The 13,928-nt window shown below is 40.7% G+C and overlaps 1 protein-coding gene across 2 annotated transcripts in view; it reads right to left on the reverse strand.

Annotated features, from left to right (window-relative positions):
- The window catches only part of ate1 (arginyltransferase 1), a 56,197-nt gene that overhangs the window by 38,565 nt on the left and 3,704 nt on the right, over positions 1–13,928 (reverse strand). Inside the window, exons 2-7 of one of the 2 annotated variants that reach the window (XM_080507028.1) lie at positions 12,939–13,002; positions 12,542–12,604; positions 12,298–12,401; positions 11,883–12,113; positions 7,157–7,371; positions 2,892–3,020 (exon numbers count right to left, since the gene is read on the reverse strand). In XM_080507028.1, coding sequence (XP_080363154.1) covers positions 2,892–3,020; positions 7,157–7,371; positions 11,883–12,113; positions 12,298–12,401; positions 12,542–12,604; positions 12,939–13,002 — 806 coding nt within the window. Of the gene's footprint in view, positions 1–2,891; positions 3,021–4,256; positions 4,386–7,156; positions 7,372–11,882; positions 12,114–12,297; positions 12,402–12,541; positions 12,605–12,938; positions 13,003–13,928 lie in introns of both variants that reach the window. The other variant, XM_080507029.1, reaches the window with a different exon arrangement.

The following is a 13,928-nucleotide window of genomic DNA, read 5'->3' on the forward strand; positions in this document are numbered from 1 at the left end:
AGAAGTGCAAGCAACCGTCTCAAGCGCACACTGCAGTGTCTTCCCTTACACACACATCTGCTTTGGTCGAATTGTGACTGAGCCCTCTTGTCACTCTGCTCTGTGTTGTGTGCTTATTTGAGTGCTTAAGTCCTGATGAATGTCTCTGCATCACTTCACGTCTGTCTTCTAACCTTGTCATTAATTAGAGAGTTAAAACTAACACCATGATGTGTAAAGATAAACTAAACTGATAACTTTTCATAAGTTAAATAGGATCAACATTGTTGGACATGCTGAGACATTAATACCACATATGTCTTTACTGTGTGCTACAGCGTTGTGAATAATCCTGAAATAATGCATGCCAAAAGTTACGTTTTACTCAATCATTGTTTTGTTTTTTTTATAAAAGACATTTCATTGCCATTTCTCAGCTTTTCCCTTACTGAAAGTCTCCGCCATCAACCAGAGTAAATGCAGATTTAACAGGATTTGTTTTCCTGAAAATGAATGCCACATGTGCAGGAACTAAGAGTCACGGCTCAGCACAACAGCTAAGACCAATATGGGTGAGTGCGAGTGTGTGTGAGTGTTTGTCTCTAAATAATTGCCAGTTTGTGCTTCACCTCTGTCATAAAGCCATGATTGAATGTGGAAGGCTCTTTCCAGTGGTGGTATGACAGGAAATGCATAGATCTTTAAACAAACAAAACCTTCCCCCTCGAGGCCATCGTACTGTCTAATGATTGTACTATTGTGGCAGTGCCATTCAACACACACTTTCCTGTATCCCCTGGATGGAAGCCAGACTGAAAGTAATCCAGGTTCTGTCCACAGGTAATACTTTAATGGATTAGTAAATACCTCTACAAATACTAAATGACCCAATTTCCAAGCAGCAGCCAGTACGGAGCGGCAGGACTGCGAAATGTGCAGTCATCTGACGAAAAATGTTCCTCTTTTTTCTTTATGAACATCACGGGCCAGATGACGGCACTGAGAGTCTGAGAAGACAACAAGCAAGTTAACCAGGAGCCTGATAGGCACTAAAATCCTCAAACGTTTCTGGGCTCAGCAGAGGCTCACAGAGTGATCAAACTGGACAGATCACATATCATATTTGTTAAATTTGGGTGATAATAGAGAATGATTAGGCCTGCTCTTGTATTAATTACCTACAAAGACAAACCACATCTGATGAAATATCTACAAATGTTGTATCCCAACTGGACTTCACTTTCTCTCGGGCTCGTGTTCACTGAAAAGGACTTGAGGCAACTTTTATCACTGTAAATCACTTGCAACATTTGGGTCCACCTCGCATTAGATCTGACTGTTACTCGCTTTCACCTTCTTCCACATTTGCATTTCCATCAGATGACGATGTATTTCAGTCATCATATGTCATTGGTGTCACACTCAGGTTCGTTTAGGGGCCACGTTCAGAACAGCTTGATGTCAATTAAGCCAAGGAAGAAAAATGAAAGCATAATAACCTATAAATATTGACAATACAAAACCTAACATGAAAATAACAGAAAAATAAGAATAGTCTTAAAATCCTGTCTACCACTATGTTACTCAGCAGTCACTCTCTGTGTGGTTTCTGCTACCTAATGGGATTTCACTAGTAATAACGGCACAAGTCTCAGTTGCATTTTATGTCTTTGTAAACAGAGTCAAAATTAGTAAAAGTAGTTATTTTCAAAGAGAAATTGCCATCTTTGTCATTTTTAAACTATTGAAGGCCTTCCTATGGACCGGTGAGTATTCGTCATCAGTCATAGGTCATTAAAACAATGCTCATTATATAACTATTCGAAGGCGGCCTCAGACTCTTGGTGAGACTTGAATACGTGTTGCTCAAGATTGTCTGGGTTAAAGTTGTACAAGAGAAAACTGCTGTTTAAAGAAGCAAAATAAAACGCAGATTCATGTCTGAACTGTAGATATTGTCATCAGGTTCAGTCAAAGCCAATATAGCATGTAATGTGTCACAACCTCCATTTTACCTTCTTTTACAACTCTACAACTCAACTGCAAGTAAACGGTTCCAGCTTTAGGAGTAATATCAGCATTATTATTGTTTGTACTTCACATTACGTGAATATCCATCTTGGAAAGACAATCAGCAGCTCTGTGAGCTCAATACCAAGTCATTATATTTTACATACGTTTTTGAAAAGCCATTACTGTTATACCCATTAAATTGATCCAGTGCAACTATTGCCCTGAACTGAGGCTGCTCATACAAACACACAAATACAAGCTCGCTCTTAATGGAGGCACTGTTATGGCACTAGGAAAGAATCTGCCACAGTCTGCCCAATCTCACAACTTTTATTATTTATTAATTACTTTACTTTTAACAAGCTGGAGAATTCTGTAATTTACTACAGCCGACTGGCAGGAGGAGGTGGAAGCTGTTTTTCCATCCCAGAGGGACAAAGAGCCCTCTCAGCCTGTCCAGCAGTTTCTGCATCCAGAGCAGACTTTACGTTCTCCCCTTGAGAAACAGCTCAAGTGTATGAATACATATATACCTTTCAAATTGATCCACTGTAATTTATACAGTAATTTATAATCTTTATGAATTTATACCTATTGTCTCAGCCTCTTAAACACTACATGTCACCTATTAACCATTAGATTCATATTCTGTCGCCAATTGACATGCAGACGCTTAATAACAATAGTTTCAAGACTGCTTAAAGTCAAAACATTTGTACAACTACCAGAAAGCAGACATGTTTGCCAGCATTGAGACATTGTTGTGGGATTTATTTTTCAAGGGAGAAGTTTTGAAACCTGTAAATGCATGTAAGAACCCCCTCAACAAAAATACAACATAAGCTGCAGAAAGCACTCAAGAGTTCTTGAGCATGTGCAGAAAATTGTTCATGCAGTACCTGACTCTCATCACACTCGCTGGGGTCATCGCCATGAATGCTCATCTGGTAGCGGGCAAACAGCGCCGCTGATTGGTCGCACGATGCCGCAAACTCAGGGTCCTCAGAGTTCGCCGGCACTAGCCTCACCTTCAAGCACAGGGTGCGGAGGGAAGTTTGTAAGCATGGACAATGAATATGAGGACAGTGGATAGTTAGAAGATACAATGACAGCGACACTGCAGGAGTCGACACTCAAAAAAAGTGGTTTGACATGTGGGGATCAACATCAGTCTCCTCACGCCATGCAGGGGAAAGTCTGATGTTTTTCTTTTTTTACATCATCAGACTGTTGGACATAGAGAGGGAAAAGGCTGCAACCAAACAGTTGGAGACTGATGTGTGTTTTGAAAATAGAAAGATAGTGGGAGACTTGAAGATGAGGCTAGTGCATCGCTCACCTATTAACCACCGATCGCTTGCAGACAAAGCAGCAACGTCCGGCGCAGTGGACGTCTGAAACAAACCTGTAGCCTGAACACATACAGACTCGACCCTGCACCGCAGACTCCTCTGCGAGAAAGTAAATAAGGTTGAACAGCCTGCACGCACTGAAGAAATTAAAATCTCATCACCACTACTTATCCTGAATTAGAAGGGGAGTTGAGGGAAGACACTGCAACTATCATGAGGGTGGGAGGATGGTGGAACCAAATGAGGTAGATGTGTGAAGGTCAGGTGGGTTCAGCTGACACAGTGCTACCCCCACCCCAAAAAAAAAACCCTCCATCACCTCCCAAACCACCACCATCTCCCAACCCCCCCACCCCCCGACTGCCCAGTCAAACGACCCGGCTGCTGGGCCACAGGCCAGCTCAGACACCTGGAAAAACGCCGCTCTCGACCATGGCATATGGAAACATTTTCTCCTCAACTTCCTCTGCCATTGACTCTCACATTTATGCACAAAGTCTTTAACGCGTACATGGTCATTCACTTTTTGTTTTCTCCTTTTCACACAGACGTTGTGGGTTTTCCGTCTGACACTTGGTTTGAAGTTAAGGTTAAAAAAAAAAAAATGTGTTAAGTTTTTACAGGTCGGACATTTTGTCAATTAAAAAGAAAAATAACATGACACCCTTTATTTAATATTGATTGGTTGGAAATCATTATGCATTTCATGCTCTTACAATAAAACAAACTTTCAAATTAATCAAAAAGCATAATATGATATTTAAGTTTGAAAAAAGGAGCAATCAAAGCAAGATGTAGTCATCTTGATGCCTCTATGCCCAGATTTGTCACCCCTGTCCCTCCCTCCCTCCCTCCCTCTGCCCTCTGAGGTTGCCCATGGAGAAGTTTGACCTATGTCTCCCACCCTCTGACCTGGCTCTCGGAGGGTTTGTCAGGAGGGTCCTTGTGAATGGCCATCTGGTAGAGTTTGTACACCTGGTAGGAGGCGTCGAAAGAGGCTTTGAACTGCGGGCTAGGGGGATTGGAGCGCACTAGCCTCACCTTCAAAAAGAATATGGGCAGACAAGGGTTAACGTCAAAATAGAAGAGGTGCGAGGAAAAACATGAGTGGCGATCCAACATACCCAGAAGAAAAACACAAGAAAAACCAAAGCAAGGAAAAGTGTCAAACAAGTGCGAAAGGGGAGAGAGACCGACAAACACATGATCTTGTAGCCAATCTTTGTTTCGTACTTAAACAATTTTACATTCACAATGCAGCACATGTTTGTGTACCTATTTGATGTAATACACGGTGGATATTAGCGCAGCACATACAGACAACATAAAGTGGTTAAAAGACTGTACAAAAGATAAGAAAAAGACTTGTTAGGATTCATTGTTTTGTTCATTTTACTTGTTTTTTTGTTTAATCCATTAAAAAAAAAAAAAAAAAAAAAGGTACTTCTTTCCAGCCTTGGAAGCAGCTTCAATGGAAAACAAGAAAAAAATGAGGGTGTGTTATGTCCGCCTCTCCATGACACTGACACAATCTGGACTGTGCAAAGATTTTCGGCAAGTTGCAAAAGACAGTCGTCATATTTCACTGCAGTTTATTCACTTTGCATTTAATGATTTGGTCAAAAACATTTGTATTTTTGCAGCAATATGATTTTGCAAGATATCTTTCACATGTGCCTAAAACCTTTACACCAAACAGTAAAACAGTAACATTTGAGGCTCTGCACCAATTGTAGTCGTACAAATACAGAAATAACCATTAGCCTATTTGCTGCAGGGTGTGGATGAGCCTATCCCCATGACTTCACCAAGTATTTACTCATGGAAACCTTTTCTTCAATGTTTCAAATATGTTCTACTTGAAGATTGATATTTTTTTCTTGATGACAAATCTTGAAATTTATAAGATTGGGACCACAGTCCACATTGAGCTTAGTTGTCTGTCCCTTTGTCCATCTCTCGTTCTTTATTTACTCAGAGGTGACCATCAACTCTCTACTATTATCTTCTACCATTTCTAATGTTGTCAATGCACTGCTTTAAATCCAGCGTTCTAATTATGTGCTTTGTTTAATAAAGCATCCCTTTGTTTTAAAGCTCTTGCTGGCTACAAAGGCGATGCCTTTGGAATCCCCTGGAAGGATATGATAGAGGGTTTGAACTCCGGGTTTGTTTGGTTTGGATTTAAAGGCATCTTTCTCATATGAACACTTGGCATCACATCCATTTATTGAAACCAAGAGATTCGGTCTGTTGCATAAGAAAAATCAGGATTAACTATAATCTCTTTCATTTATTTACTGGTCTATATTAAACAAATATATATATATATATATATATATATATTTTTTTTTTTTAAAGGAAGGACAAGCTCTCTTCCAGTGACCTTCGAGCAAACAGTGGACTGCATGGAAATAATTCTATAATTACAGCCTTGGAATTAAAACAGGTAGTAGTAGAAGTCTGACTGGGGATTAACATGAAAAAAAGATGTCTCAAAAATGTAACTAAAAGACGCTGTACTCTGAACTTTTGCATTTTATTAAATGGTTGAGTCAGCCCGCTGCCAAACCACTGCATACTAGCAAAAGTATATTTCAACAAAAATGCTATGAGAGGGCAAAAAGTGTGGGAACAGTATACAACACTCCTGAGTGGAAAAAGTGGATGAACTGCTCCACTATTTCCTGAGCTTCCAGCTGGACGCGTACCATGTTCTTACACTGACCTCTGGTGGTGACGAGAAAACCTGAAGGCAGCCAACAAAACTATTTATCCATCCATTTGGGGGCCTTTGTGTCAATGTGACATGCGGCCATGCTAAGTAAACGTCACTTGTTTTGTCGAGGTCACAGCACTACTGGGGGAAAGAGATGCTTCATCACCTACTTATTTTCAAACATGTCCCATGTATCCTCTCATCCATCAAGCAGCATGACATCTTAAACTCATGTGTTTATGACGGATTTAAGCTACACTGCTTTTAATTGCTTTAGAGTAAACACCATAATCGTCTTGTGCTGGTGTGAAAAGCCGTTTAGGTCTAAATTAGAGCAGAAGGCCAAAGTCACAGATTCAGATACATTTACCAAACTGCTTATCATCCTAACTGTTCTTGAGCCAAATAGCTGATGCAGCACAGCCACACGGTCTATAACAAACAGCTAAGTAGGTCAACTAGCGGCCTCGCTCAATTATTTGACTTGTAAAACATATAATTAACCTTCATTTACAAAAGACAACCTTGTTTGGAAGCCCACTTAGTGAAATTGGATGATAATTGCTTGGAAATAAATTAATCTGATTGAAAAGAGCTGGGTGTGACACGAGAGGCAGACACTGCCTGGCTCATCACCGCATCTGGCTCGGCTCTTCGTCGGGACCGAGAATGACGTCACTCCACCAACCACAGCTTGAGGCCTTCGCCAGGGATCTTTCTACATTGTACTGCTCACTGCCAAAATTTCATTTCCATGTCCTCTTGCACTGGCTGAGCTGGATGCTGTGGTTTCAGTGTCATCAGCGGGGTAATGCGACCCAGTTTGTGCGGTGTGCTCGTCGTTTGGTTCGATCCGAACCAGGGAGAAGTGGTTTTTCCACTCTGTTTTGGCAGGCTTTCTTCTCCACACACATAAACACATGGTGAAGTCAGTGGGGCCGGGAAAGAGCGCGGTGAGACTTCCAAGCTGAGTTAGTCCAAACATAATGGAGACAGAGAGCTCGACAAGACACACTCGTTCTCAAAAATCAATTATAATAGCCTAATGTTTATTCCAAGTCACATTAAAAAGGGAAATTAAGCTTCTATTTACCTCAAGGCGATGAGAAGAGTTGTCAGGCATTGATTCACTGATGAACTCTTCAAGGGTTTTGGGTTGGTTGTTCGGTTTGGGAGTGGGCTGAGAAGGCGAGACCGTGGAGGGGACGCCATCACCATGTTGTCTCGTTTGCCCCTTCTGAAGACGTCGCTCCTTCCTCACGTCTTTGGCTTTCCTGCACGGAGGCCGACTGGGATCAGCTCCCATCCCTGCATCCCGGAGAGGAGACATAGCAAAGTGTTCAATTATACCAGGTGAGATCTTGTCAAAAACATGTAATGAGACACGAGGTGCTCTCGCTGAAGAGATTTTCTGAGTGTTTCTGGTAAACATTCCTCTTTACCCTGTGGGAAAACAGGTTGCCATGTTTGTTTTAATGCACCTCCTCTCAATGAAGCAAATGTGATCTTTTGAGCATCGTGGAAATCATTTCCCGACCTCCCTTGTATCAATATAACATCATTGCTTTGGATGCTATAAAATAGTGTTTGCTGGTGAGGTCCAAATGGTTACCAGCTACACTGAGTTTATGAAGGAACAAAGCAGAAGATTTAATCAATGATGAGTCTTATTTCATGAAGAAATCCCAATAAAATGTGATTTTGGCTCATGAGGATCTACTCATAAATGTTTTGTTTTTTTTGAACGATCATTTCTTTCCGTCGTCACCCTTTCATCATTCTGACCTAATCTTCTTCTTCATTTTTCCCCTCCACCACAACCTCCTGGGCTATTGCCAAGCCCCCCAGCTCTCTGGGCATCCCATGTCATCAGTTTACACGCCCACATCCCGTTTGGTGCAATAAGGAAACCAGAGCCATTTCCTGCAATTCTCACTGCCAGCTGCCACCACCAGGCCTCCTGCTAACTTTCCCTCGTCTGTGATGTCGTAGGGAGGAGAGGGACAACCCCAGTCCTGACGAGTGGTGGTGGTGGTGGGGGGGGGGGGGTTGTAGAAAGCATGGTCATGGCCAAGGATCACTGGCAGTGTTCAGTTTTATCCGACTCAAGGTTTTTATTCTTACTTCTAAGACATATCGTATCCTGTGAATAGTGAACACAGACTCCAGGAGGAAGTGTGCTTCTTTTAACTTATACTTTATTGTTATTATTTGTATTGCACCTTTCATAATTGGCAGAAAATCTAAATCAAATCCAGCAAATATGATTATATTTTCTTCCAGACATCTGATAAACCACTGTAAATAAAGCTGGAAAATGATCACAGAGAAAAAAAACCTGACAACAACAAGAAAAACAACTGAAATAAAAACGTTTGTTTTTGAACAATGGCACAGGGGGAAAAAAATTATTACGAAGAGAACACAAAAAAACGTGCCACATCTATAAACTAACATTTATAGGCACAAAACAATATAAAGCTGCAAAGCTTTATGTTACTATCAATTCCGATCAACATTCCGATCCTTAGAAGAATTAGTGGGAAGTTAACATGTACAGTAACATTTCAATGAATTAGAATATTATTGAAAAGTAGTTTTTTTTTTCCCAGTCACCGTTTCCACTTTATTCACCTTCGTGTCACCAGACTGAATCCTCTGAACAAACTTGTCACAAATTAATCTTAAAATCATGTTTTTTTGTGCACGAAATCCATAGTTTGGCCTGAGGGGGGAACATACAAACTGCACATAAAGGCCCCCCCAAACCCAGAATCAGTGACACTCTTACTGTGAGCTGTGAGTGCTAGCCACTACAACTTCCTTAATGGTCACTGAGGGAATAAAAAAAAAAAATGATTAGTTTGTGTCTGAACCCGTCCTCCCCGCCAGAAGTACCATGGTTAATCAGGGAATTAGTAGTTTTTCATGAGAATATACACAGAAAGGGCAAGACAGAGCAGTTACACAGACAACAGGAGCAAACAGGGTTCATCTCGTACGAACAGACCAACTCATTTGTTCCGCATGTCCCTCTCTCTTTTTCTTACAATCACAAATCCCTCCACCCCCATTTTAATCCTACACAGACACAGTTCATCTTTATCTTTAAGATGATTAAAGTCTAACATGGGTTTGTGTGAGACATAGACAGCTCTGCTGCAGCAATTAGTACTTCATGAACACCAGGCTTTCCTTTCCAAATGCTTTTCACATCTTTTTTCTGCTCAATGCATTTCACAAAATTAAATGAGTACTTAAGACGGCAGTGGAGATTATGAACATTTCTCAGGAAATGCCCACTGATGGGCCCTGAAGGTATTGAAGGTGGGCTGTTAGAGGTAAATTACACACAGTTCAACTGTTTTCAAAACTCAATTTTGTAATTGCATTTCATGATGATGATTGCACAACACTATCATAAAAATGCATAATGGTGCATATTTTGTAGACATCTACAACCTAATGCAAAATATTTAAAGTGCAATATATTATTGGTCTCACTTCAGGAATCATTGAGCACTGAGTCCGAATATAGCTGCTAAATACTTGTATACATCAACAATCTCAACGTTTTCACCATGAATAGAGTTTGGATTAAATTTTCCTGTTTTGTTTTTTTTTAATACAGTAATATATTTTGCCCTTGATCTTGGAGGTTTTGCACTGGATCCTTAAGTGAAACCAAAGTTTTAGAAGCCACAGTGCTGCATTAGAGAATGATGGAGAATCATGATTTCTCAAGCAGAACTGGAACCTGCCCAAAGGTTTAAAGTGCTTCTTGATAAAAGAGCTGGAAAGAAACACCAGGTGTTTTTTTTTTTTTTTTGTGTGTGTGTGTGTTTAAGGTGAACGAAGAAGAGAAAGCTTCAACATAGTAAATCCTCTCTGCTTCCGTTTTGGCGCGCAAAGTGATGAAGAGGAGTTTAATGCTGACACAGGCGTAATCGCAGAAGTACACTGGCACTGCCGAGCTTCTCCTCTGTATGTTTATGTCTGCATCTCTGGATCCGTGTGTGCCAACGCACACTGTGGCTCCCTATTTAATGAGTCTGAGTGCTGCACTCATTAGATGTTTGGAGGAGAAAACGTGGCTGAAACATGTACGGTTGTTCCAAGGGCTGCTTCCTGTGTCTAATGGGAGTTTATTATCTCTCTGCTATGAGTGTTATGAATTGATTGCCGTGAACTGTCGGCCCGGATATCCTGTGCTGGAGGAGAGCGTGTGGGATATATCCAGACACACACACAGAGAGATGAAGCGGCTCTCTTGTTCACCAGGCTGCTGGTCAGACGAGCCGCTGGAAGGTGAACAGTGACACCCTCTGGCAGGCAGACATACTTTACTACAGCGCTGTACGGTCAGAGAGAAGAAAGAAACAACTTAAAGGCTCCAAGAGGTGTTATTGAATAGTTAGCAACTGTAGCAACTAATAATGTAATAACTTCCAGCAATGTAATAATTTGGGCCATTTTGAATGTATTAAAGCCAATAACATAATACATTGGCAATAATGTAATAATAGTAAAATATTTTTACAACAATAATTGAGAGAGGGCTGTAGAGCAAGACTCATTAATGAAGGCGTATAACGACTATGCCATCAACACTATTTATGTATTATTGGCTACACCTACAGTTTTGAAAGGATTTTTTTTTTCTAATGATACTCCTTCATGTTATTGTGATAACCGCTTCAAAGTTCTATTACACCACTGACAGATAATTACATAATTTGGTTGCCACAGTGATCAAAAGACCACATGCAATGTTTGTAAATGAAAAAAGGAAAAAAATCCCTTTATTTGGTTCTTCAACCTGCCTTTTTAGAAGAAATCGCTTTTCTGTAGGTGCCACATATTTATCACCAATCTCTCTTCAAACATACAAATCTCGCTCTTCCTCACTGACTCTTAACTGTGTGGTACGTGGACCAGCTGTGGTACGTCAAGAAAAGTCATATTTTCAAAAGATTAAATCAATCTTGAAATGAATATGAATCAAACATGGAACTCAAACTTAAAACAAGTATTATCACTCTAACTTCCAATGAAGCATCTGTTATACTTAATGCTCTCAGTATGAGAGATTGAAGAGGTGCTGCACCTTGTTGAATGGATTCGAGCGCCTGCTGCTGATGGCAGTGTGCCATTTGAATCAATCCATCTCAATCAACCCTTATTCAAAAAGCAGTTTTTACAGCATAAAGTGCTTAGATTTTTTAAACAATTTAATAAAATAATCCTCAAGTTGTCCCCTTTGTAAATAAAAACGATGATGCCTGAAAACTGGCTACAGTGGAGATCTGGATAAAATCCGTGTCTCCGGTTGAATCTAAAGGGGGGAGAGGTGGACATTTACGTCACAATTTGTGACGTAATTTTTTTTCCAGGATTCTGATGGTCCACCATGGCCTCTTGCTACACTGCCCCTCACAGGTTTGGCAGGCTCACAGCAACTCTGAACCAGGTGTATACGCGCTACGAGCAAATTAAGATTTTTCTTTTCAAGATATAGGCAGAAATGTCTGTTTTTCTAAAAACCCAAGTATGTATAAACGTGGCCTGAAACTCAGTGAAAGTCAGACTGGTAAAGAACAGTAAGAAAACGAAGTCATCAGAAGTGTGTAGTAGCATGTAAATTTAATCTGCTACAATCACGTCGGTAAGTGTTTGGATCAATTGCAGTTCTGGGAGTAGTTTCAATGCAATGTAATTTAGATTTTTACTAGACAGCAGGCTCTCCTGCGCCTTAAGAATAAGCACCTCGAAAGTAGCGATGACTTAATAACCGCTTGAAAAGGAATGGTATATCTTGCCTGGTTTGGGAGGCACCATTTTTCCCTCGGTGACAGACACCGTATCCGTCCGGGACGTTTCCGAGCCCGTTGTTGAGGAATCCACGACATCCTTCTCTACTTCTTTCGTGGCAGGACACTCTCCTACTTCCTTCTGAATGTCTGTGATGGCGGCACACTTCAGCTCTGGGTGACAGACTTTGTTGGGCTCGCGTAGGCCTGCATCTTCACACACTGAGTCCATAGGCTCTCCTAGAAGGCACAAAGCCAACACAGCTTACACCAGATAGGACACAGCCGCAATATCTTAGTGTTAAACTGGAGCCCGGTGCCTTTGATTATGCGCTGTGATTCCAACACCTTTGAAGACTATTAATGATGAATTCTTTCACTTGCACAAAAGTGAAATAATCGACATAAAGTAGTAAATTCTTACCATCGCCTTGTCCCTTTGGCAATTCTCCATTAGAGACGAATTTGTTAATCTTCTTTAAGATTTTCTTGTGGGATTTGGTAGGTTGGAACTTCAGCGCATGGCACCTATACAGAGAAAACAAAGTGAAAACCACATTTTATATAATTGCTGTGATCTCATATATGTCAAACTCCTCTGTTTCTTACTCGCATGTTCCACATTGGCCTGGTCGTCTAAGAAATTAGACGGAGTATGGAAAAATTACCTGATGGTATACTGCGGGCAGCATGTTTTCTTCATTATGGGCTTATAAACATACTTCCCACTTCTGAAAAACAAGAAGAAAAAAAAACATTTCTACAAAATGCAATGTGTATACAGATAATGTTACCAAGAGGAAAGTGACTGATTGGTTCCAAGCTTATTCTCCAGCCGAGGCTCAAACAGCCAATGTTTATTAAATACTACCCCTAATGTAGAGAAGAACAAGGGGTCCTGGAAGTGATGGTGTCGCCCCCACAGAACCCTGATCTAAACATACTGAAGTCAGACTATATCCGCAAAAGATCTTAAATATAAAAAAATATGCTTTAAATCAACTTTTGTGCAAGTTCCTTCTAAAACTGTGTAATTGTGCTTAAGGCAAAGGGAAATCCACTCACCTTCTCCACCCACGATCTATGAGGTCCTGATAGTCTTGTACTGTCATGGCGTGAGACCACATTCCTGTAGAAAGATAAAAATATATTCTTATAGTTACTGCAAATCTGGAACAAGACCGAGGATACTGATGGGAGGCAGTGTTGGTATTGTCACACAAAACAAACTAGAGAGTAATCAGTCCCATAATAATATTTTAGTCAATATCATGTTAAACCCTGATCAATTTAAAATTCCAAATCAGAAACAACAGTTTTAAGCACGTAACACATACTGCTGTCCAAGAACTACTTTCTAAATGAGAGGAGATTGTCCTAGAGAGCGTGCTGTGTCAGGTATAACATGATAGGATGAATTCAGATGCTCTCCTTCTCTTATTACAGGAGTCACGACAACAAATCGTTGCAACTTGCACTGTAGACGTTGACAGTTTTTTTTTTATTGCAATTTCTGCTGCAACTGAGATTCAGATTCAGGTCTCTAGACTAAATTCCACCAGGAGAACATCGTCTAACTTCATAAGAAATGTAAAAAAAAAAAAAAAAAAAACGGGGAGGAATTTGTATTTACCATTATTTTCACTGTTGAATGAAATATTACTGGAATAGAAAATATATACAAGAAAGGTGTTTGTTTTTTTTCTCACAAAGCACATGAACGCCAATGTTTGTTCCAGTTCCCCCAAAAGGGCATTCCCACAGCGCTGCAAGGCCCCAATAGAAACATGCACATTCGTCATTTGTCGCCACAGCAGATCCTTCTTCTCACAACGGAGGTCTGGGCTCGCTCGTTCAACTCCTGACCTTCACGTCTGCAACCGTATACACACGGCCTGCACAAGCACGCACACACTTGGGAGTTCATGTCAAAAACAACCAGGGGAATTGACCGTATAATAGTTCACACAGCACACATTGAGTATGCATCCGGGTATCATGTTCCACGTCCCGTGAGAACGCTGTTTAGTCAAAGTCCTCAGAGACATGCAGACA

This window comes from Blennius ocellaris (assembly GCF_963422515.1).
Source record: "Blennius ocellaris genome assembly, chromosome: 13".
NCBI classification, from domain to species: domain Eukaryota; kingdom Metazoa; phylum Chordata; class Actinopteri; order Blenniiformes; family Blenniidae; genus Blennius; species Blennius ocellaris.